General features: G+C 46.7%; 2 protein-coding genes across 2 annotated transcripts; one reads left to right on the forward strand and one right to left on the reverse strand.

Annotated features, from left to right (window-relative positions):
• Window positions 1-10,852: 10,852 nt before the first annotated feature.
• On the forward strand, window positions 10,853-13,091 carry LOC130555304 (UDP-glucuronosyltransferase 2A1-like). Its single transcript, XM_057335413.1, has 5 exons — window positions 10,853-10,978; window positions 11,226-11,357; window positions 11,661-11,748; window positions 11,833-12,052; window positions 12,797-13,091. Exons 1-5 carry the CDS (start codon window positions 10,919-10,921, stop codon window positions 13,089-13,091), a joined length of 795 nt encoding a protein of 264 aa, XP_057191396.1. The 5' UTR covers window positions 10,853-10,918.
• Window positions 13,092-20,204: 7,113 nt separating this feature from the next.
• On the reverse strand, window positions 20,205-22,016 carry LOC130555321 (SCAN domain-containing protein 3-like). Its single transcript, XM_057335435.1, has one exon. It carries the CDS (start codon window positions 22,014-22,016, stop codon window positions 20,205-20,207), a length of 1,812 nt encoding a protein of 603 aa, XP_057191418.1.
• Between the last annotated feature and the right edge of the window lie 3,878 nt (window positions 22,017-25,894).

Below are 25,894 nucleotides of genomic sequence, written 5' to 3' on the forward strand. Positions count from 1 at the left end.
TAAAACATTGCTTAATATATCAACATTGACTCCACACACCCCGCACACAAACTTTTTGAACTGTTGACCTCTGGCCGGCGCTTCAGAGCAAAAAACACCAGGACTTCCAGACACAGAAGCAGCTTCTTCCCACAGGCAATCTCCCTCCTAAACAGATAACTGCTCCTTAAGAGCAATATTCCATTTTCACTACTCCTATAGTGTGCACTATAGTGCCTTATTATATGTACATTTCATTTATACATGTATATAACACTACCTCTACTTACTACATTATCCATTTGCACAATACAGTTCATACAATCTGTTATTATGTATATTCTACTATATACTACCCTTTACAATGTCTTTTATGTTATGATCCCCCATTGTCTGTACAATAGTCTTTTATTTTTTATATGCATATTTTATAATCTTTTAGAGCTCTTCTGATTCTGATTAATACAGTGCCCTCCACTATTATTGGCACCCTTGGAAAATATGAGCAAAGACGGCTGTAAAAATATTGTTTCTCCTTCTGATCTTTAATTGAAAAAATCTAGAATATTCCAACATTTCATTAAAGTAAAACAATTTGAAGTGGGGAGAATATCACATTATGAAAAATATATATATCTTATACACCCTGGTCACAATTATTGGCACCCTTAGAAATTCTTATGAGTAAAATATCTCCTAAGTATATTCCCATTGATATTGACATTTTCTTAGCACACCAAGGTGACTAGAAACATGACATTGTCCATTCATGACTTCTTGATGCACAAGAGAATAAATATTAGTAACCCATGCCCAAACCCCCATAATCATTTATTATTATTATTAATATGACAAATGGAAAATTGCAGTAATCAGTTTAATTTTGGGGGATCAGAAAGCATTTAATAAAAATGAAGGAAAACGTCTTGGTTACGGATGTAACCTCAGTTCCCTCTCTCGACGTTGTGTCAAACCGACAGATTGGGGTTCGTCTTGAGAACCTATCATCTTCTGAGTATTTTGAAAAGGCCAATGAAAATTGGCGAATGAAATTTGCATGCCGGACTCCTCCCCAGATGTCCGAGTATAAAGGGAACATTCATTCACAGTTTGTTCTTCAGAGCCTGTGCATCTGATGAGCGACACAGCGATCTTCGGTGATCAATATTCTGCTGGAATCTACGACATGGTGCAGCGGACGGTCCCTTCCTGCAGTGACTCTCCCCTGCGCGTCTCGGCAGTTCCGGAGGTGTTCGAGCAAATTTCCTTTTCTAAAAGAGCAAATTTCTCCAGCGTGGCTTGTCCCGTTGTTCTCATGGGTGCAACACACTCATCGAGGAGGGGGACGGACACGATGTCTGCTTCCAGTACGCTGGGGCAGACGTTGTGGATACGTCCTGCGCGCACTGCAGGCGGTTGACGATTCAGACGTTGCGTCACGGGTGGCTGTGTTCCCATGGGACTCAGCCACCACCTCGTTTGCTCCCCGTTTCCGTGGCGGCAGGACTACGGCCCTGCCGTCCGATACGGCAAGCAGCGAGGGTGATATGAGGATTACTGTGAGTGATAATCCGCCAGCCACTGGCTCACGGACCGTTCGCACCTCGTCTCGCTCGTCTGACCGTTCCCCAGGAGACGGTCCCAGCGTCACGCGCCCGCCCCCAATGCCGTGATGTACCGGAAGTGCATGAGAAACTTAGTAAGACCTGAAACGCCCCCTCTGCGGCACGTTCACGTCTAACAAAGTTCCGTCACCCTCTCTTCCCTCGAGGGTGAGACAGCTAGAGGATACGTCGATGTCCCCCAGGTGGAGTGTGCCGCCGCAGTGCACTCCTGCCCACAGGCGGCGGCCACCTGGGGGGGCTCGACCTAGACTCCCGTCCAAAGCATGTGGGGTCTCGGCATCTCTGGTGTCGAGAGCTTACATTGCGGCGGACCAAGCTGCCTCCTCTCTCCACGCTATGGCTCCTGCCAGGCCAGGGCGTTGAGAGAGCTCCACGAGGGTAAGACCGACCCAGCGCTTATGCAGGAACTCTGCGTCGCCACCGACCTCGCTCTACGGGCGACCAAGGTGACCACGCGGGCCCTGGGTCGGACGATGTCCACACTTATGGTCCATGAGAAACTCCTCTGGCCGAACCTTGCGCAGATGAGTAACGCCGAGAAGGTCCGCTATCTCGACGCACCCATCTCGCAAGGGGGTGATTCTGTCGACCCGCTTGACAGTAAAGAAGCAGACAGGGGATTTCAAGCATATCCTCCCGATCCTCGACTCTGCCGCCTCGGCCGTCGAGTCCCGTGCACCGTCTGCTTCCCAGCAGCCCTGCTCCTCTTCGACGCCCTCCGGTTCTGGCGCCCCCACTCAGGCGGCCCCCCGGAAGAGACATCGAGGAGGAGACCATCGCCCCGTCAGCAGCCGCGGCAAAAGCAGCGGCCCTCATGGGAAGACACCAGGGAGATCGAGAATACCATCGGGCCCGACCCCAGCCATTCCACGCTGGGTGGTCGGTCCGGGACGCCTGCCCTGTCCCCAACGACCCACTCGCTTAAGAGTTCTCTCTCTCTGGATGTGTATCACAGCCGCTCTCACCCTCTACACGACGGTGTTCGGCAACTCGACGTTGCGTCACGGCGAGACCCAATGTCGAGGATAATCAGTAGCCCTCAGCACTCTCAATCGACAGTGCGTTGTGCTACATCATCGCCACGCAGGTAAGTCAGCAGAGCCGATCTGCACTGCCAGCCATCGAACCACCCCCTGGGAGGTCGATGAAGCAGATCGTACTCCTAGCCCCAGTCTCGGTTCCTGGGAGCCTGACTAGAGCCCCCAAACTGTCACGGTGGCTACGGGATACGATCCGTCTCGGCTACGCGACACAACTTACCAGATGCCCGCTCGAGTTCGGGACATCCTCTTACCTCAGTCAGAGGCTAGGATGCTCCCGTGCTTCGGGCCAGTGTGACCATCCCTCTGGCAAGCGATCGTGCTCATCCCTCTGGCCGAGATGTTCAACGGGTTCTGCAGCCTGTACTTCATCGTCCCCAAAAAGGGGGGTTGCTAGATCTGCGTACCCTGAACAGGCACCTACTCAAGCTGCCGTTCAGGATGCTCACGCAGAAGCACATCCTGGCATCTACCAGATGTCAAGATTGGTTCATGGCAATCGACCTGAAGGACGCTTACTTTCATGTCTCACTTTCGAGGGTGGGCATATCAGTACAGAGTCCTCCCTTTTGGTCTGTTCCTGTCCCCACGAGTCTTCACAAAGACCATGGAAGCCGCCTTCACTCCCCTCGGGGAGAGAGGTTTGCGGGTACTAACTATCTCGATGACTGGCTCATCTGGGCACACTCGCGAGATCTGTTGTGTACACACAGGGACCTAGTGCTCCGGCACCTAGTTCGGTTGGGACCTCAGGTCAACCGAGAAAAGAGCAAGCTCTCCCCTGTGCAGAGCATCCTCTTTCTAGGTATGGAGCTCGACTCTGTCTCCATGACAGCGTGACTGACTCAGAGCTAGCTCAGTCAGAGTTGAACTGCCTGAAACACTTCAGGCAGTCAGCGGTCCCCCTGAAACTTTCAGAGGCTCCTGGGCACATGGCATCCTCGGTGGGGGTGGCCCCCCTCAGGTCGATGCACATGCGACCGCTCCAACACTGGCTACAGAGACGGGTTCCCTGGAGAGCGTGGCACACCGGCAGCAGGTGTATGGGCATCACGCCTTTCTGCTGATGCACCCTGACTCCCTGGTCTTCAATGATGTTCTTGCTGACAGGGTCCCTCTAGGGCAGCGGCAAGGCATGTCGTTGTGATGATGGTTGCCTCCCTACAGGGTGCCGTGTGCAACGGGCACACAGTGTCGGGCGGTGGACGGGCCCCCGCCTGCGTTTGGCATATCAACTGCCTAGAGTTGTTGGCTGTGCTACTTGCACTGAAGAGGTAGCAAACTCTCATGCAGGGCAAGCACGTGCTGGTCCAGCAGGACAGCACAGCTGTCATGGCGTTATTAATCGTCAGGATGGCATTCGCTCACGGCAGCTAACGCAACTCGCCCGACGCCTCCTCCTCTAGAGTCAGCAGGTGACTGAGAAAATGATAGGTTCTCAAGACGAACCCCAATCTGTCGGTTCGACACAACGTCGAGAGACCGACAGAAAGGGAACTGAGGTTACATACATAACCAAGACGTTCCCTGATGGAGGGAACGAGACGTTGTGTCGAGCCTACAGATGGGGTTCGCTCTTGAGAACCTATCAACTTCTGACTAGTTTAGAAAAGGCCAATGAAATTGGCGAATGAAATTTGCATGCCGGACTCCGCCCCCAGATATCCGGTTATAAAAGGGAGACGGCGTGCTGCATTCATTCACCCTTTGGTCTGAGGAGCCTCAGCATCCCTCGACCGCTGCGGTGGGCAGCCAGCGTTGTGGCAAGAAGGACACAACGTCTCGTTCCCTCCATCAGGGAACTGCGGTTACATCCGTAACCAAGACTTTCCCTTTCTGTCGGTCTCTCGACGTTGTGTCGAGCCGACAGATGGGGTTTCTATGGAAAACGCCACAGCGCTGTGCCGCGTCACAATCTCTAGCAGAGCGACGCTGACTGGCCTGGGCGAGTCAGACATGAGCGCTAGCGCGAAATTGTGACCGTCCAGTGGAGAGGAAGGGGGTCCCAGAGCTTTTGAAGAAAAGGTGGGAAGCCCCTGCCACCGGCCGTCACGGGCAGAGGCCTTGATTCTCTAACAGCGAGAAGCCGCCCGGCACCGTAAGGGCCACTGGGTAAGCATTATTCCCCCTGGGGGAAAAACGCATCAGAGACCACTACCTACCGTAGGGAGGAATTAGTGGAGACACCACATGGTCTCACCATCAGGGGAGAACTCATGGGAAAACGTGCGGACTGAAGGAGTTAGCCGCAAGGTGGAGATCCACCTAGGGAGGTCATGGGATGCCGAGGTGGGAACCATTCATGAGGATACATCAGACGGAACCGCCCATGGGGGGGGGTTACCACGTCTGGAGCACTAGGTCCGGTTAGAGCTATGTGGTAGATAACTCAACTGTTCCCCGGCCTAAGGAGGCAGGGCTGCTCTGCCCAGCCTGCCCCCAGGAGGGTGCTTAGTGATGGATGGAATGCCTGTTCTTTACCCAGTGGGGAAAGAAGGGAGGCGTAATAGCCGCTGATCCCCCTAGAGGAAGGGGGAAGGGCCTTCGCAGGCGTACGCCCTACCGGCCCTACACGTTGCCGTGCAGGACGCGGGCTGACACCGGTTCCGCGCGTAAATATTAGAACCTCGCGAAGGTGTTGGGCACAGCCCAACCCGCAGCTCTGCAGATGCCTGCCAGAGAGGCGCCCTGAGCCAGTGCCCATGAGGAGTGTGCCTCACTCCTAATGGGCAGGGGCGATCTTGAGATCGGTATGCTGTAGCGACGGCATCCATGATCCAGTGCATCACCTCTGTTTGGAGACAGCCCTCCCCTTCTGCTGACCTCCAGAACAGACAAAGAGCTGCTCAGTGCTTCTGAAGCTCTGCGTGTGGTCCAGGTAGAGGTGCAGTGCACGTACTGGACACAACATGGATGAGGTTGGGTCTTCCTCCCTGGTGGGGAGCGCCTGCAGGTTCACCACCTGGTCTCTAGGGGAAGTGGTGGGAACTTTGGGCATGTAGCCGGGCCGGGGTCTCAGGATAACGTGAGAATCATCGGGCCCGAGTTCTAGGCAATCTGTGGACACGGAGGGTGCTTGTAGGTCCCCTACCCTCTTGGAGGTGAGCGCCATCAGGAGAGCCGTCTTTATCGTGAGGTGAGAAAGAGCGGCAGCTCCGAGGGGCTCGAAGGGGGGGGCCTCTTGAGGGGGGGGCCTCCCCGCCATCTAGGTCACAAGAGGGTATGGAGCGCGGATAAGGCAGTAGCCTTCTCGCGCCCCCTTAGGAACCTAATGACCAGGTCGTGCTGTCCCAGAGGCTTCCCAGCAACTGGGTCGTGATGAGCGGCCGTAGCGGCTACATACACTCCCAGTGTGGAGGGGGGGAGAGGTTACTCTCCAGTCTCTCTTGAGGAAGGGACAGCACGTTCCCGATCGAGCAACTCCGCGGGTCCTCTCTTCGAGAAGAGCACCAGGACGAGAAGAGGTGCCACTTATGGGCATATAGCTGCCTAGTGGCCGAGGCCCTAGCCTGAGTGGTGTCCCAACCCAGGGGTGGGCCAATCAGGATCTCCTCGTCCCGTCCAGACATGGAAGTTCCAGGGGTCTGCGTGGTATGCCGTAATGTGCCCCTTCCCCTGGGAAAAGGGGGTCCTTCGCCAGGGGGATCGGCCAGGGGGGAGTTGTTGTCAAGAGCCTTAGCTCCGAGAACCAAGTCCGCTCGGGCCAATAAGGCGCAACTAGTACCACTTGATGCTCCTCTTCCCTGGCCTTGCACAAGACCTGTGCAATGAGGCTCACTGTGGGGAAGACGTACTTCCTCTTACCCCGCGGCCAGCTGTGCGCTAAGGTATCCATGCCGAGGGGTCCCTCACTCAGGGAGTACCAAAGCGGGCAATGGGAGGAGTCCGGGGAGGCAACAGGTCCCCCTGTGCCTGGCCGAACTGCTCCCATATGAGCCGGACTGCGCGGAGATGGAGTCGCCACTCTCCGCGAGGCGTCGACTGACGAGAGAGCGTGTGGGCTATCTGGTTCAGGTCGCCTGGGATATGTGTGGCTTGCAGGGAGCTGATCACCTGCTGACTCCACAGGAGGAGGCGTCGGGCGAGTCGTGTTAGCTGCCATGAGCGAATGCCACCCTGTCGATTGATATACGCCACGGCAGTTGTGCTGTCTGACCGGACCAGCACGTGCTCGCCCTGCACGAGAGGCTGCAGCCTCTTCAGTGCACGTAGCACAGCCAACAACTCTAGGCAGTTGATATGCCAATGCAGGCGGGGGCTCATCCACCGCCCCGACACTGCATGCCCGTTGCACACGACACCCCAACCCTGCAGGGAGGCAACCATCGTCATACGACGTGCCTTGCTGCCCTAGGGGGATCCTGTCCACCAAAAAGGTCATTGAAGACCAGGGGGTTGGGGTGCGTCAGCAGAGAGGCGTGATGACCATATGCCTGCTGCCGGTGTGCCACGCTCTCCAGGGAACCCGACTCTGTAGCCAGTGTTGGGGCGGTCGCATGTGCATCAACCCGAGGGGGACCACCCCCACCGAGGATGCCATGTGCCCAGGAGCCTCTGAATTGTTTCAGGGGGACCGCTGACTGCCTGAAGTGCTTCAGGAAGTTCAAAACTGACTGAGCGCGCTCTGAGTCAGTCACGCTGTCATGGGGACGGAGTCGAGTTCCATACCGAGAAAGAGGATGCTCTGCACAGGGGAGGGCTTGCTCTTTTCTCAGCTGACCTGTGGTCCCAACCGATCTAGGTGCCGGAGCACTAGGTCCCTGTGTGTTCATAACAGATCTCGTGAGTGTGCCCAGATGAGCCAGTCATCGAGATAGTTAGTACCCGCACACCTCTCTCCCCGAGGGGAGTGAGGGCGGCTCCCCCGATCTTCGTGAAGACTCGTGGGGACAGGGACAGACCGAAAGGGAGGACTCTGTACTGATATTCCCACCCTCGAAAGTGAGACATGAAAGTAAGCGTCCTTCAGGTCGATTGCCATGAACCAATCTTGACATCTGGTAGATGCCAGGATGTGCTTCTACGTGAGAATCCTGAACGGCAGCTTGAGTAGGTGCCTGTTCAGGGTACGCAGATCTAGCAATCCCCCTTTTTGGGGACGATGAAGTACGGGCTGCAAAACCCGTTGAACATCCTGTCTAGAGGGATGAGCGCGATTGCTTGCCAGAGGGGTGGTGACCCTGGCCCAAAGCACAGGAGCATCCTAACCTCTGACTGAGGTAGGAAGGATGTCCTGAACTTGAGCGGGCGTCTAGTAAGTTGTATCGCGTAGCCGAGACGGATCGTATCCCATAGACACCGTGATGGTTTGGGGGCTCTAGTCAGGCTCCCAGGGACCGAGACAGGGGCTAGGGGTATGATCTGCTTCATCGACCTCCCAGGGGGTGGTTCGATGGCGAGCATTGCGGATCCCTTGCCAAATTAAAAAGCAGTGCTGTCTGTTCCGTCAATATTGAATCCAATAGGAATGGTGCAGCAATCTATGCGAGTAAACATTTTTGTACCATGCGTCACTATTGCTTTGTTAGAGATCGCTTGATATGCCCACGGGATTAAGTTAGTATTACCTGTGGACCTGTAACGTTAGTCATTTGTAATAATTGCAGAGGTTGTCTGTGATCTTAATCACTTGCGAATCGGGATCTCTGTGATTTGGCGGGCTCATATATCATTTTTCAAGGTTTTACCCACCGTTTGCGAATAATGGAGGCTGTTTTGAAGTGTTTTGGTATTATTTCGGGTGCTGGGTCATATCCATAAGTTACCGTGAGTCTCCCGTTTGTTTATTTGTCATGGAAACTCTCATAACATTTGAGACCCGCGATCGCGGTGATCTTTTGTCCGGTTCGCGATCACAGGTCTCAAATGCTGACAGGTACGGTCATATATCATTAAACGCAATACAAGTATAGGCTATACAAACTATACGCAAATCCTTGCCATCACATCCGGGAAATAAGTCAGTATATTTGAGTAAAATCATCCCGTGCGAATGCGTCACATGAAATGCAGATGTGGGGAGGTCATTTATAAATCACACGAGGTCCTCAGATAATGCTAATCTTGTGCGAATGGTGCTAATGTGTAACCTAACGTTACGTGTCTAACCAAATTCACAGAAGGCTCCAACTAAGTTTACTACGCAAACTGCTATCCAATTGTAGTGGAGTGGGTGACGAAAGATGTGTTGGGTTGTAATGAACCACGGCTGGCTTGTAATGAGGCATGCGTCACAACCACTTAACTATTGCCTATTGTGTGACCAATGAGCTATTGTTGGTCTGGTATAAAAGCCGGTCTGTTATGTCCCTTGGCATACGTTATGGTCCGGGACATGCTTCGTCTTTGTGAATCACGGCGGTATGTATTTGGAGCTGTAGTCGTTGGCCTGGCTGTTTTCTTATATTTTAAAGTAACTCTTGTGTAACTCTTGTGTGTTCAGTGTTACTTTCGGCCACTAAGTGTGCCGTGTGGACGTGACAACACCCTTTACAACGGTGTGCCTCTTCTGGGCTGTATGCGGGACTACTGTTCGTTTAGTGCGACAGTGGGGATGTACTAGGCGTAATATGCTGCTCATTCCCAGGTAAGTCTTTTAGTGCAGTAGGGATAGTACGGTGTATATGATTTATGTATACGTATGGTTCAGTGTGGTTTGCCTTCAGTGCTTCCATGCTTATGCTTTGGTTTGACGGATGTCAGAGTATCAGCTGTGGCTGTGGTATCAACTAAAGAGTTCATTTCTCTCGTACGAGTGTAAGTCACCTCGTAATACTTCATCGGATCATTAGGTATGTAAACCGTCTTTAGAGAGGTACCGTCATGTCGGCACACAAGTTCGTAACTCTGATTCCTTTGTTGCTCCTGAGAATAGGTGGGGAGGTTTGTCGTCGTGACGCACTCCTGTTTTCTATTACCTGTTCGTGGACCACGTACGCTGCTTTGGGAGGGGGCAGAACTGCTGCTCTGTGCTGTTTTGTAGGGAACGGTATGCGTGGCGCATTCTGCCTAGTAACTGTCCCTGGACTAGTCACATAGTGGAAAGCCAAGTCAAGTTAGGTTTCTTTTGTTATTTTGGGTTTCTTTGTATTTTGTTTTCATTTATCTAGGCCATCACCGTCACCAGAATTGTGGGAGACCTATGGTGGCTGTGGGTACGAAGCTGAAGGACTGAACCGATTAGGTGGTGATATCGTGACCTCTGGGTGGTGACGGTGGGAGTGGTCTGTTTATTTTGGTTTCTCTGTTAACCTTTTTCTCCTGGATTCTCTTGAAAGTGTTTTTGTTGTTTTGTTTTATTATTTGTTTCTTTTGTTTTAATGTGGTTCCTTTGTTTTTTTTGTTGCAGGAGCTGAGTGTGTCCTGAGGCGGGCTGACTCTTTATTGCACCAAGTGGTGCTATCTTATTGAAGGTTGCTGTGTCACTATTGCTTTGTTATTTGCTGTGCCTTGGAGTGATCCTGAGTGGTGTGGTGATTCTCTACACAACTGGGTTGTGTGTTAGCCCGCTCTCTACAGAATGCCTCGGCTCCTGATTGATTTGTTGATTTTGATTTGTGTTTTGTAGTTTGGGCTTTCCTGCATAATGTCTAATTTATTGTGATTTTAATGGACCTTTGGCCAAAGTCTGTATTTATTGTATTAAACGAACACTGATTTGTACTAGAACTCGCACCTCTTGCCTAGTCTCTCGAGTGGAGTGGATGTGTGTTGTCCCCATTTCCCCATTCATTTGGGGTGGTGAAGTCGCTACCACTAGGCAGCCACCTGGCTACACAATCATAGCAGTGGGCGTTTACTTCCAAGCCTTCATGGCGGAACGCCCATTAAAACCGAGCCTTTGCAGAGCCAGAAAATGAAAATGGCCTATTATTGATTTTGACGTTTTTGGATGTAAAAACCACGCGAACGTCATAAGTAGACCTCATACTACAGTAGAAAACAATAAACAAGCCCAGTTCATCACACCTTTAAGGAACATTCTGCAATCTACGATTTTCTATAAGGTTATTTTAACAACCGTCTCAAATATAGAATGTATGTAAATATGTATAGAAAGAGATCAAGGTGTGTAGAATCTTTGGTGAAACTGCTGGTGGCCGAATGTGTTTGTACATTCAAGTTTTGCATTTAATATGAAGGGTTGTTATTGTTTGAAGCAATGTTATGTCTGTGAATGTCACAGGTAAAGCCACAACTGTGTGTGAGACGATAGGAAAGGTCGACATCTGGTTGATCAGAACTTACTGGGATCTTGAGTTTCCTCGACCATTGATGCCTAATTTTAAATTTGTTGGAGGATTACACTGCAAACCTGCCAAACCTCTTCCAAAGGTAACGTCTCTGACAGACAGCATTACAAGACACTTTCTTTACCAATTATTAATAACTCATGTAAAACTGTATTTATGAATAGCTTTGTTATCATTTTGTGTATTTTGTATAGCTTTTATATTATTCGTGGTTCATTACTAGTTTTGTGTTTGAATCCTTGTTGTCAGTTTTGTTACAGCATCAAAAATCATGCAAGAACACAACTACAGTGTTGTAGAATGTCTTTGTGTATGTTTGTGTTTGTTAGGATCTGGAGGAGTTTGTTCAGAGTTCAGGAGATCATGGCATTGTCGTGTTTTCATTGGGAACGTTGGTGAATAATCTGACAATGGACAAAACCAATATGATCGCTTCTGCTTTTGCTCAGATCCCACAAAAGGTCTGTAACTTTCATGACTAACTTCCAGAAGCTTATTTTACCCAGTCATTTACTCGATAGGGCTTTAAAACAAATCATTACAAACATTACAAGCTTTAATTTGAAGCGAGAAAGAAAATCTGACAATACCATAATGTACAAGACTTTTACATGAATTTATGAGGCAGCGGACTATACAACTCATGAAGCATTGTGAATGATGTCACACACGCACTCCCCCCCACACACACGACTGTTGTGACTTCTGTGTTAAAATCCACAGCGCAAATGTTTGCAAAAGTTTCCTTGTGTATATTTGCACAGGTTGTGTGGCGTTACAGTGGGAAAACACCAGAAACTCTGTCCCCCAACACAAAACTCTACAACTGGATCCCACAGAATGATTTATTTGGTAAAGAAAGTCTTGTCATGTGTTCACTTCACGTTATTTATGTCCAGTGATGTCAGAGACATGAAGATTTGTTTAATCTCGTAGGACATCCCAAAATGAAGGCCTTCTTTTCTCACGGTGGGACGAATGGACTGTATGAAGCTGTTTATCATGGTGTTCCTATGGTGGGTTTACCACTGTTTGCTGATCAGCCGGATAATCTCAACCATATGAAAAGCAAAGGAGCTGCTGTTGTCCTCGACATCAACACCATGACGTCCAAAGACCTTGTCGACGCTCTCAACACTGTTATTTATAATACAACGTAAATTCAAACTATAAGCAAATTAGAGGTTGTGGGTTTGAGCCTCAAGCTAAACAAAACATGTAAATGGGTGTTATTTTTTTAAATCTTTTGGTCAAATCATCAAACGTAATAGTGAACAAATGTGTCTATTGTACAAAGTGTTCTATATTCAGTATTATTACACGGCTCGTTGGAATGCTCGATTCTGATTGGCCAGCCGCGACATTTGCACATTCATTATTCCCAAATAACAACCTCTCAAAACTAATAACACACGGTGACCCGGATGCTACAAATCATTTTGACAGGTACAGTTTAATATTACACAAAAAATAATTAAATATGTCTTTTAATAGCATACAGTATATGACATTATATTTACAAATGATTAAACCAAATTGCCTGTTCATGACATTTGAACGTCGTTTCTTACCTTAAAACCGAAAGTAAACAGCTTTTCCTCGCGGAAGGTCTGCATTCAGTAAAAATGAGCTAATCAAATATTTGAAAATCCCATTTCATGTCCTGTTTTTCTCATGTGGCAAGTAGCCGTGTAATAAGCGGGATAATGTACAAGCAGCCGGCTGTTATCACGAAATAAGCCCCTTCAGTGTGATACAAGACCCTCCGCTTCACGTCCTGATCAAGTTGACGGGGATTATTTCTGCCATAACAACCGGCTGCCTGGACATTATCCCTTACTTAAAGATTTTTTGTCATTCTGTTGAATGTTCTTAAAGATGTTGTTTTCTGTTTAATAAGGTACAAGGAGAGCATGATGAAGCTGTCCAGAATTCATCACGATCAGCCCATGAAGCCTCTGGATCAGGCCGTGTTCTGGATCGAGTTTGTGATGAGGAATAAAGGAGCGAAACACTTGAGAGTTCAGGCACATGAACTGACCTGGTATCAGTATTATCTACTGGATGTCATGGCCTTCTTACTCACGGTATTTACTCTCTGTGTTTTCATTTTCATGAAAACCTGCCGTTTTCTTTACTGTAAGTATTTCAGGAGGACTGTTCCTGATCGCAGAGCAAAAAATAAAAAAGAGTGAATGTACAATTTCTGGATAATGTGTGTTATGCTGTCCTGTCTCATGAGCAAAAATGAATACATGAATATATGTGTGAAATAAACCTATTCTCAAATTTGTATTTGTTGGGTTCTGTTGGTGGGATGGAAACCAAAAGACAGGGTTCGTACGGTCATGAAAAAGCTGGAACTTTCCAGGTCTGACAAAGTGTTGGAAACCAAAAAAGGTTTTGGAAAGTCATGGAAATTGTCCAAAGAATACCTGTAGAAAATAAAATGTTTATTTGCTAATTTTAACTATAGCTAATTGGTAAATTAGGTGATCTTGCGAACAGGCAAAGCAGAGGGAGTGCTCGCTGCGAGAGGGCCCCTGCTGCAGCCAGCAATGTAACATAAACGTCTCTGATAAATTGTGGATGTAAATTTATACAATGCCAGGAAAATGCAGATTTAATAATGCGTGGCTTCATTCAGATAAGCATAATGTATGGCTTCAAAGATATCATGATCTGGGATGTGCAAAATGTCGACTCTGCAAAAAATAGTTTTAAAAACTTTGAAACCCATCACCGGGTTTTTTACTCCGAGGAACGCCGTGACACCCACTGCCAGCTGCGGTGCTTCACTTAAGTCCTCCATCAAACAAGGGACCATTTCGGATGCTGTGTCAAGAAACGAAGCCGAGAAGTTGAGAATGTTAACGTGTCAGAAAGAGCATTGCTGCTCTGGCCGCATGTCAAACACTATGTCGAGATGGTAGAGAGAGGGGATGAACTACCTAATCCAAAGTGAAATCATTCGAGGAGGTGAAGACCCGAGTTGCTGATCTTGCTCTCTTCACAGTGAAAGTGGGGATATTTAACAGTATTGCTAGAGAAGTCAACCCCTTCCTCACAATGTATCAGTCTGACCAACCCATGCTGCCTTTCCTCACTGAGCATGTGTGTGTGTGCGTACTTGTCTGTGTACGTACGTGTGTGTGTGTGTGTGTGTGTGTGTGCGTGCGCATCCATGTGTGTGTGTGTGTGTCTCTTTGTCTAGGTGTGTTAGTACGTGTGCATATTGTGTGTGTGGAGTGTTTTGTATGTGGGTATGTCTGTCTTCTGTGTTTTCAACTTTTTCTTGTTTTTGCAGGTACAACTTTAATTATTTTGCTTATAGTCAATATGTCTCATGTACAGCTGCTTTGTAACAATGAAAATTGTAAAAAGCGCTATATAAATAAAGTTGAGTTGAGAGTTGAGTTGATGACATGTACAAACTGATTAAAGGTAAGGATAATTTTATTTAGTATATTATTGTATAGTTTGCAGTATACAACACAATGAAATGTATTTTATAGCATTTTTATATTTTCTCTAATGCCAGAGCAAAATAGTGTAATAGGTTAACAAAGCAGCGTAATACCAAGCTGTCCAACAGATAATTAGTTAACTTTAATACACACAATACAGTTTAGTGGAGACACCAACATGGTCTCGCCAGCAGGGCAGAACTCATGGGAGGAATGTGCGGACTGAAGGGAGTACCGCAAGGGGGAGGTCCACCTGGGGGAGGTCATGGGTTACCAAGGGAACCAGATCATGAGGATACATCAGACAGACCCACCCTGCTGGGAGGGTTACTTCGTGTGGGGCACTAGGTCCAGTTAGAGCTATACGCTAGATAACTCGGCTGATACCCGGCCTACGGAGGCAGGGGTGCTCCGCCCAGCCCGCCACCAGGAAGTGCTTAGTGATGGATGGAATGCATATTCTTCGCCTGGTGGGGGAAGAAAGGAGATGGAAATACCACACTGACCCACCTAGGAGGCAAGAACTCACCTGTTGGCAAGACTCAGGCTATTACCGGTTCCACGCGGAGGCTGTAGAACCTGTCTGCCAGAAAGGCGTCCTGTGCCAGTGCCCAAGAGGAGGCTACACCCCGGGTGGACTGTTCCCTCACTGCCAGTGGGCACGGGCGGCCTGGGATCGGTACGCCGTAGCGACGGTGTCCATGATCCAGTGCACCAATCTCTGTTTGGAGACTGCTCTACCCTATTGCTGATCTCCAAAACAGACAAAGAGCTGCTCAGAGCTCCTAAAGCTCTGCGTGTGGTCCAAGTAGAGGCGCAGCGCGCATTCTGGACACAACACGGATGGGGTTGAGTCTTCCTCCCCAGTGGGGAGCGCCTGCAAGTTCACCACCTGGTCCCGAAAGGGAGTGGTGGGAACTTTGGTCATGTAGCCAAGCTGGGATCTCAGGATAACGTGAGAGTATCACGGAGAGTGAGAGTGGGCACGGAGAATGCTTGTAGATCCCCTACCCTCTTGATGGAGGCAAGCGTCACCAGGGGAGCCGCCTTCATCGTAAGGTAAAGAGCGGCATCTCCCAGGGGCTCGAAGGGGGGCATCTGGAGGCCCGCCAGGACCGTCGAGGTCCCAAGAGGGTACGGAGTGCGGACGAGGCGGATTCTGTTTTCTCGCGCCCCTTAGGAACCTAATGATCAGGTCGTGCTGTCCCAGAGACTTTCCAGCGACTGGTTTGTGATGGGCGGCTACATACACTTCAGTGTGGAAGGGGAGAGATTACTCTCAAGTCTCTCTTGTAGGAAGGACAACCCGTTCACGATCAAGTAACTCCGCGGGTCTTCTCCTCGAGAAGAACACCAGGACGAGAAGAGGCGCCACTTAAACTGGGGGCAACTGGGGGCAGTTGTGGCCTAATGGTTAGAGAGTCGGACTCATGACCAGAAGGTTGCCGGTTCGATTCCCAGGGCCGGCGGGTAACAACTGAGGTGCCCTTGAGCAAGGCACCTTACCCCTACTTGCTCCCCGGGCGCTGTAGTGATAGCTGCCCACTGCTCCGGGGGTACGTGTGTTCACTACTCTCTGGATGGGTTAAATGCAGAGGTCACATTTCGTTGCCTTGTACATGTGCAATGACAATAAATTGAATCTAAATCTAAATCTAAATCTAAATCTAAATCTAAAAAAATCTAAAGGCTTACAGCTGCCTAGTGGCAGGGGCCCTAGCCTGAGTGATAATCTCAACCACCACCGGGGGGTAGGCCCATCAGGATCTCCTCGTTCCGTCCAGGAGGTTCCAGAGGTCTGGCTCGGATGCCACAACATGCCCTTTCCCTGCGAAAGAAGGTCCTTCTTCAGGGGAATTGGCCAGGGGAGCTGTCATCAGGAGCATTAGCTCCGAGAACCAAGTGCGGTTGGGCCAGTACGGTGCAACTCGTCGACTGACGAGAGAGTGCGTCGGCTGTCGGGGTAGAGAGCAGCTCTGCCGGCGATAATGCAGCTCAGCTGAGGGCTGTGTGCAAAAAAATGTGCTGAGGGCTGCTGGAGTGTATGCCTGATATTGCGTCCCGCCGTGACGCAATGTCGAGTTGCCGAATACTTTTATTCATTTTATGTATTCTTACTGCTGCCTTCCAGTTATTTACTGTAGGTATGTAAACCTACTTACTGGTTTATTTTGTAAGAAAACAAATGCCCTGTCTTTGATTTTAGTTTAGGTGTGGTACATTTTACATTTACATTTGGGCATTTTCCAGATGCTTTTATCCAAATCGAAAGGCAAATTTTAATATGATTTTTATTCTTTATTATGTATACATGGAATTTTCTGGGTCATGGAAATGTATTGGTAAAAATGTGTATGAACCCTGAATAGAACGCCATCAAAATCCTAAAGAACAGTTGGTAAAGCAGTTTTGTACTGGTTTTATTGGTAAACAGCTGATGGGTCATAATGGAATTTGAAATGGAAACTATTAGCTTTTATATGATTTATTTTAGCAGTGTATAGTTTTAATTGAAATATCGAGATTAAAACACAATATAGTAAATGTTATGATTTCTTTAGTTTTAGATGACATTTAGCAGCCATTTTATTTATGGCAAATATTTTAGATTTTCTACATCAGTTTGTAAGACAATCTTGTACTTTAAAAAATAAACCTTGAGCCAAAGCTCAAATGATTAGGGTTTAAGCTGCGAAGCAGTAGCGTAGCCACGAGGGGGCCTGAGGGGACCTAGGCCCCCTCATTTACATGTACAGCCCCCTCAGATCTTTTATTGCTTAAAATAAAAAAATAAGGAATTGTTCATTTGTTACTCTGGTTGATCGACCAATCAGTGCTCCCCGCTGTTTTCAAAGTTATTGATTTAATTATGTCATGTGTTGTGCGTAGCATCTTTTGCGCCAAGAGTTTAATTTATACGCTGCAATGGCGGGTGCACACTAGTCTGTTCTTATATATATTACGAAAAGATGAGCAAGAAGAAAATGAGTAGACAGCAAAAGATAACGATTACATAGCATATGACTTCTTGTAGTGTCGAAAGACTTTTCTCAACAGAAACTTTTCTCACTTTTTTTTCACTCCACATTATCATGTAAAAGGTAAGCAAATTATTTGACTGGTAGCCGCCGAGCTACTGCGGTTCAATACTGATCCTTACGACCTCCCGCTCTGCATATTTTGTATGCTTCTCTTACTGCTTCAGAGGTTTGCGAAGTGGACATAAAAGGCATTGAAGTGCACGAACTGTGACTACTATGCAAATCTCATGATTGCAGTTAAATAACACTTCAAATTTTTAAAAATATTTTGTCTCTATCAGTTAAAATAAACCTACCATAAAAATTATAGACCCTTCATTTCTTTGTTTGCAGGCAAACTTACAAAATCAGCAGGGGATCAAATATGTATTTCCCTCACTGTATAAGGTTCCCATACAATGCAGTTGACCAGCCAAACATCAAAGCGCAATTTGCAGCGATAGCCGGTTTTCCTAATGTAATCAGAGCGATGGACTGCACACACATTGCTATAAAGGCGCCATCTGAGGAAGAATTTGCATATGTGAATCGAAAACATTTCCATTCAATAAAAGTGCAGATACTATGTGATGCACAAATGTGCCTAACAAATATTGTGGCAAGGTGGCCTGGGTCAACCCATGATTCATTCATACTTACAAACTGTCACGACTGGCGTGAAAGAACCCAATTGCAGGCAGGCAATGAAGGGGTTAACGAGCAAGACTTTAATAAATAACAAAAACAGAAACAAAACACCCACGAGGGGGACAAACACAATAACCAAAACGCTTGAAAAAGACAAAGAAACAACTTCCCACAATGGGGCAAAACAAAAACCAAAGAACACTAAAACAACTCACTAAACTAAACAGGTTCACGAACAGGACAAGGCAAGGCTGAGACACGGGGTCAAACGAAACACATCAAACGTAGTACATCCATAGAACAGGTGAGCACAGTACACGCACAACAAACGTAATACACGAGCACAGGACAAAGGAACATGAGGGTATAAATAGGGAAGACAAACGAGGGATAACGAGCAAGGGCAGGTGTGGAACATAAGACACAAGAGGGAGACAATACATGAAACGAGAGGGGCGGGGCCAATGACGAGACACTGGAGAGAACGTATATTATTGTCAAAAGGACAATAATATGTTTCTCTCCACACATAACCAAAGGCTTTGTCATGGCTCTGCTACAGGACCAAGAAAAACATGACTAAATGAAGCAGAGCCATGACACAAACAGCATGGTTGGGATGAGGCTCCAAGCTGGCAGGGTGAGCGATAGGTGGCTTCTTGGTGAGTGATGCATTTAAAGTTATGTTTCTATATTTAAAAAATGTGCATGTAATTATTCAACTGCCCATCAGGAGATGGTTATCCACTAAAGCAGGGGTTCTCAAACTTTTTGGGGCCAAGGACCCCTTACAGGGGAGAAAATTTTCCAAGGACCCCCTTATACATTTACATTTACATTTAGTCATTTAGCAGACGCTTTTATCCAAAGCGACTTACAAAGAGTATAAGGAGCAATAAGCGATATGTCATACAGGAGCAATAGTGCAATAGGTGCCAATACAAAGTTACTAGTTTTACCAAAAGCTAGACCAATACCTGTTGAGAGAAAACGAGAGGGTTAGTGTTTTTTTTTCTTTTCTTCATCTGTCTGTCAAGTATTCACAGAAGAGGTGGGTTTTAAGTAGTTTTTTGAATGTTGTGAGACATGTGGTTGACCGGACCGAATTAGGAAGAATGTTCCACCAGGAAGGAGTTGTGAATGAGAATGAGCGGGAAAGCGATTTACTGCCCTTATGGGAAGGCAGTACAAGACGCCGCTGGTTTGCAGAACGCAGGGATCTTGATGGGGTGTAGGAGTGTAGGAGGGTGTGAAAGTATGTCGGTGCAGATCCAGTGATAGTCCTGTAGGCAAGCATTAGTGACTTGAATCTGATACGGGCTTCAACCGGTAGCCAGTGGAGGGAGATGAAAAGGGGCATCACATGAGCCCTTTTGGGCTGTTGGAAGATGAGGCGTGCTGCTGCGTTCTGAACCAGCTGGAGTGGTTTGATAGCCTTTGCAGGAAGACCAGCAAGGAGAGCATTGCAGTAGTCCAACCTTGAGATTACCAGGGCCTGGACAAGGAGTTGTGCCGCATGCTCAGTGAGATAGGGTCTAACCTTTCTAATGTTGAATAAGGCATATCGGCATGACCGCATTGTCTTTGCAATGTGATCATTGAAGGACAGCTGTTCATCAAATATTAACAGCTTATAATCCTCATGCCGATTAAACAAATGTTTACTGACATTTATACTCCTAGATGCCGTAGGAATTATTTATATTTTAAACCTTTCAACCTAAATACTTAAGGCGAGTTTCATAGAAATGAACTTAAATTGAATTTGAATAAATAAATGTTAATACCATTTCTATACTTTTGAACACAGGGTCATTTTTATTCAGATTACATTTTGACCTCACAGCATTCCTAATTTTCAAGTAACAGATCTTAAAGCTTTCAGAAAATGAACAGTAACAAGACCGGCAAAGTCCTAATGAACACAGTTAATTTTTCAAGTTTCATGGCTAAAGCGCTTTGAGGAATTATATAAAACCAACAATTGAAAAATCAACACATTCTCGAGGAAAGGAATAAATATTTACATGGTAGGGCCATTCAAGCCTTATAAGGATGACATATTTTCAAATTTTTATAAATATAGACATTACAAACATTTGCATTAAGCTCTATTAAAGTATTATAACACACAAATCAATTCACACATCACTCACATCAATAACTCACTAAATTAGTGAGAAGGATGAGCCTGTCTCTCACAACATAGTTTACCTATTCTTGGAGTGATGGTTGACAAACAGACTCGAAGATCATCCTCCTCTTGTAAACGAGCCCTGTACTTATTCTTCATTGCAGTCAAAGTGGAAAATGATGATTCACAGAGGTACGTTGTAGGAAAAGGGAGCAATATTTGCATGGCCTCAGCAGTGAGTTCGGGATACTCATGTGAGAGGGAGGGCCAGAAGTTTGCCAGATTAACCTGCTGGAATCGTGCCTTCAATGTCCTATCACAGGATAATTCCAACAGCTGCTCTTCTGCCTTACCTGTCAGGCCATTTGCTGTTGCAGCTGGTGCAAAGGGATCGTGCACCCAGTCCCAGGCATCAGTGTTCACATCGGAGAAGTATGAGCTGAAGTGCTCGCTCAGTGATGTGAGGTGTGAGGTCGCAACCTTCCTCACTGTGGCCACAGACAAGTTGTTTGTGTGGAGAAACTCACTCAGTTGGGGGAACATGTCTGTTATCCCGTCTTGTATCCTCCTTCTCCATAGGACTGTTTTCTTCATGAAGGCAGTGATTTTGTTGCTGACTTCAAGGATGGATGTGTGGCCTCCTTGGATGGAGAGGTTGAGGCTATTCAGTATGTTGAATATGTCGGCAAGATATGCCAACTTGGCCATACTCTCCGGGTCTGTAAAAAACTGTGCGATGTTGGGTTTTTCCTCTGTCATAAACTCTGCCATTTCTCTGCGTAACTCAAACACCCGCTGCAAAACTTTACCACGAGAAAGCCATCGCACCTCACAGTGATATAGCAGTGCGTCATGTCCAGCATCCATATCCCGGCAAAGTTGTCCAAACAAACGTGATTGCAGTGCCCTTGACTTCACAAAATTAACTGCAGTCACAGCTGTGTTCAAAACAGAGTGAAGATCTGGTTCCATGTCTTTGGAAGCGAGTGCTTGCCGTTGTAGCATACAGTGAGTCGCCATAATCCTCGGATTGACAGACTTTATCCGCGCCGTTACTCCACTCTTTCGGCTGGTCATCGCCGCTGCGCCATCCGTACAAACGGCCACACATTTTTCCCAACTCAGTCTCGCTTCAGTCATGAAAGCATCCAGCAGTCTGAATATTTCCTCACCTGTTGTCTTGCCTGGCACCTCCTTGCAGAACAGAAAGTCCTCCAAAATGTCTCCTTCCCAGGGATAGCGCACCAAAACAATCAATTGAGCTGCACTGGAAATGTCTGTTGATTCGTCCAGCTGAATAGAAAATTGCTCACATGAACGCAGTCTATCCAGTAGCTGTGACTGAATGTCAGCCGATAGTTCTTCAATTCTCCTTCTCACGGTGTCATTTGAAAGCGGTACAGTTTTGAGTTTGTTAGCTGCCTCTGTCCCAAGCACAGCTTCACACATTTCAACTGCCGCTGGAAGAAGAAGTTCTTGTCCAATTGAGTGTGGCTTCTTACTTTTTGCGATCCGTTGAGCCACCAAATATGAAGCCCTCTGTGCTTTTTCTGAAGTTGTGGCCAGGTTCACCAGTCGTGTTTTCTGAAGCATGTATTCCTCACTCTTTAGGCGGAAAAAATCCATTGTTTTGTCCTTAAGCCCCGGGTGCTTCGTCATCAGATGCCGCTTTAGCTTGGCCGGCTTCATGGCTTCATTAGCTAGCACCTGAAGACATACGACACATTTTGGTCTTCCGTCGCTGCTCTGAATAAAACCAAGCTCGAGATAATTGTCGACATATCTTCTCAGTTTAGCTGGTTTGGGTTTAGCATCACTTGATGAAGTGGACGGTCTTAAATAGGCATCCATCACCACTAGCTAGCTAAACATCAGCAGGAGCTGTGCTAAGTGCGTCCTGAGCAAAGTGATGCGAGTGAGTGATGTGTGTCAGATTTACGTGATACAATCATTTGAGTTTTGATTGGCCCAAAGCTAACGTAAGCGGGAGTAATTGGATCAGTATTTTTGTTTTATTGGCGCAGTGGTTCCCATGTGTACTTACGCAATTTTTAATGATATGGCATAACTTTAATAATTTATTGCAAATTATTTCGCGGACCCCCAAGCTATGGCTTGCGCACCCCCGGGGGTCCGGGGACCCCAGTTTGAGAACCGTTGCACTAAAGATGTGGCTGTTAACCCCCCTAACCAACCCACAAACTGGCCGAGAGCACAGATACAATGATGCCCATTCTCGCACTCGGTCAGTTGTAGAGCGGGCGATTGGGCAGCTGAAATGTCAGTGGCGCTGCCTTGACAGGACCAGGGGAATGCTTCTATACCGCCCTTACAAGGTGTGCCGCATCGTGCTGGCCTGTGGTGTGCTGCACAATGTTGCGCACAGGCACAGCATACCACTCGGTGGTAGCACCGCCAGAGGACCCCGACCCAGGACCAGTGTATGTGCAACCCAACCAACAAGCTATCCAGGCCCGTCAACATGTGATTGCGACAATATAAATGGTAAACAGATACAAAGTGTCTGACTTACAATGAGTGACTTATGTCTGTGGGTGTGTCAGTGATATTTTTCAGGTGAGTGTTAATTTCTCAGATGGCCCGAACGATTTGCTGTTGTGATTCCAGAACAGCATGCGTCCAGACCCGGCCAGACGGACGGGACTCAGCACTGGAAACGCCAGAGATGTCGAACACAAAGGGCCCTGGCTGCTCCGGAGGGGCGGACTCTGAGTGCGTGCCAGTGGACGTTCCTGCTTTTGCACCATACAAGTCTAAATAAACACAGGCACATGTTAACTGTGATTTGAGTTGTTTCATTATTAATGGGTACACGTATTTGCCATATATGCAATGGATACGTAAAATATCTGGTGTAATTGAGCTAGATTGCATGCATTTTAAAATTAAATGCAGGCTGGTGTGTACCAACGTTAAGCAAATAAATAAAAAAATTACCTTCGTAGCAGTCCTGTAGTAAATCCGAGTCTCCCACAGCAACGGATACTACTCCAGAGAGTAAAGTGTCGCTGACAATAGAGGCAGCTCTCTGCTCAAAGGGTGTGAGTTCATTGACCGCTGTACCACCGCCTGTTCTGCCCACACTTTGTCGGCAGTTCTCCGCTTAACTTCCACTTTTATATCCGACCATTTCTTTTTAATTTCATTTCATTCATGCGATTTTCCGATCCCACCGTGTTGACAGCGTCAGCCAAACTCTCCCACTCATTTTTTTTCTTTTTGTTATTAATTCCGGAGGACAAAGTTCCAAATAAAATAATTTTTCTACTTTCTATCTCCGACAGTAGCACCTCCAATTCACATTCCATAAATTTTCATTTCTTGCTGCTTGGTTTTGCAAAGGTGGACTCATTACCATATTTAAATGTATTTTAATTGAGGGAGGAGACAGAGTGCTGGGGCATGTGCGCTCAATTTCACGTTAATTGTGATGTACTAAGAGAATATGCGTGGGATCCTGCGTACACAGAGATTCATACATCTGAGTTTTGTGCGTACACACATTTACAGCTTTGTCCATACGGAGGGCTGGGCAAAAATACACCAAAATGTATTTTAAAATAAAATACCAAATACCTTACTTTTAAGCGTATCAAAATAAACTACAAAATACAGCGGCCACACCATGTATCAAAATAAACCACTGTATTTTTGTATTTTTAAAATACTACAAAATACTTTTACAAGGAAGCGTGAAATTTCTTCCAAAACCCTCCATCAATTGCCTATTTGATCTATCCCTTCACCATTACACTGATTTTGTGGATTAAGTAAACAATGTTTGATAGCAAAAGCTTTTCTCTGCCCAAGTCATGCAATAAATCTGACATATGCAACTAGCAGATCAAATATTCACATATGCCTGGCTGTGATCTCACAGATGAAGGTTAGTTTTACATAAAGTTTAATGTTTTACAGTTTCCAAATGACTTGTAATTCTATCCTAATTTAGTTACTTGGTGTTTGGTAACAAAGGGCCTTCTGTGCACCAGCAACACTGACTCAATGATGACAAACAAGTCATTCATAAGACAACTGATGGCACTTGTATTCATAGCAACTAGTTTCTCATTAATTAATCATTTGATTTGTAATCATAAATAATAATCAACACATAACAATATATTATGTGACAGGCAGCTGTCATGCAATGGTATGCAAAATCTTCCTCCTATTAAACAGCAACTTGAATAAAGGTACAATATTCAACAAGCATATTTATTCAGCAAATATTTATGTATCAATCATTGTAGGAAAACATTTTTTAAATGTAACCAGAAATATTTTCAAGAAGTATCAACAGAACTTCTCAAGGAGTATTAATCCAATTCCAACCATATAACAGAGAATACAACAGAGCAGGTATTCCAAAACAGTTAAAGGTCTAACAGAAACAAATTCAACTTATGTGTGAATGTGGGTAAGAGAGTAAGTTTGTAATTGTGTGTGTGTGTAGCCTGTGGACTTTGCCTTTAAGCACAACAAGTTTTTCAAAAAGTGTAGCATTTAGGCTTCTTCGATGGGGCCGGTTGATTAGTCCAGCAAAGGAAAATAAACGCTCTACTGGAGCTGAGGATGGGGTGATCGTGTTAAACCTCACAAAAAGTTGCTTGATTAAAGGAAACTGCTCCAAAGATGTCAAATCCCTCATTTGATCCTCAAAGTAGTGCAAACACTCCAGCTCTGCCTTGTTCTGAGTTGCCTTCTGGGAAATCTCAGCATCCTCTGTGAAGATGAAGAAGTCATCATCTTCCTCTGTTGCAGCAGCTGAACTTGAAGCCTCACTCTCTGTCACAAGCCCAAGATCGGTGTTAGCCTGAAGCATTAGTTCATGAATCCTTTTTTAACATGCCATTAGTGGGGGCTGACATGAATGTGCACGGAAGAGAACCCAATCGCAGACAGGAGGTGGTGGAAAACAATGACTTTTAATATTCAACACAAAGAAAAAACCCACGCGGGGGCAAAATAACAATGACACGGGGAATACAAATCACAGACTCGACAGGAACAATAAACTACTAACTGGACTAACACAACACTTGACATAAACTGACATATACTAGATAAACTATTACTCACAGATGGAACAAGGTACAAGGACAAGACCAGGCTTGGAATCAAAACGAACAGGCACAGGACAATGAACACGAGGGCTTTTTAAAGGGGAATACAAACGAGGGATGATTACACAGGGAGGGTGACGGGCAGGTGACAAGGATCAAACACTAAGGGGAAGCTAACGAGGGAACGAGAGGGCGGGGCTTATAGACTCTACACCGGAGAGAGTATATGGAAGGCCGAAAGTGCCAAAACGTCTCTCTCCACACAAAACCTAAGGCTTTGTCATGACTCTGCCACAAGACCAAGAATAGACATGACATGATGAGGCAGAATCATGACAGGGGCAGCCATCGAATTTTAAAGTATGGATGTATCACACTTGCTTCATTGACTTTTTCTGCTTCTGGCTTTGCTACCGTTTGGACACATTTACTAGTGCTCCGTGCTTTGCACTTCTGCTTTTATGCTTTATCTTATTTAAACACCAGCAGCTCAGTACAGTGCTCAGACTAAACAATTAGGAACTAAAACCAAAGACTCTGGGAAATACTTCAAAACTTTTGGAATGCTCAGCAACCAGGATTTTTTCTAGGATAGTGGTCTACCAGCTTACTGCCGACAATTGAAGGATAACTCCGCTGCCC

This window comes from Triplophysa rosa, linkage group LG6 (assembly GCF_024868665.1).
Source record: "Triplophysa rosa linkage group LG6, Trosa_1v2, whole genome shotgun sequence".
NCBI classification, from domain to species: domain Eukaryota; kingdom Metazoa; phylum Chordata; class Actinopteri; order Cypriniformes; family Nemacheilidae; genus Triplophysa; species Triplophysa rosa.

Excerpts from the sequence above, each read along its gene's own strand:
- LOC130555304 (XM_057335413.1), top strand. The coding sequence starts at position 10,919 with ATGCCTAATTTTAAATTTGTTGGAGGATTACACTGCAAACCTGCCAAA. Across the intron at positions 11,749-11,832 it reads CCCACAGAATGATTTATTTG|GACATCCCAAAATGAAGGCC; the intron begins GTAAAGAAAGTC and ends TTAATCTCGTAG. Across the intron at positions 12,053-12,796 it reads ACTGTTATTTATAATACAAC|GTACAAGGAGAGCATGATGA; the intron begins GTAAATTCAAAC and ends CTGTTTAATAAG.
- LOC130555321 (XM_057335435.1), bottom strand. The coding sequence starts at position 22,016 with ATGGATGCCTATTTAAGACCGTCCACTTCATCAAGTGATGCTAAACCC.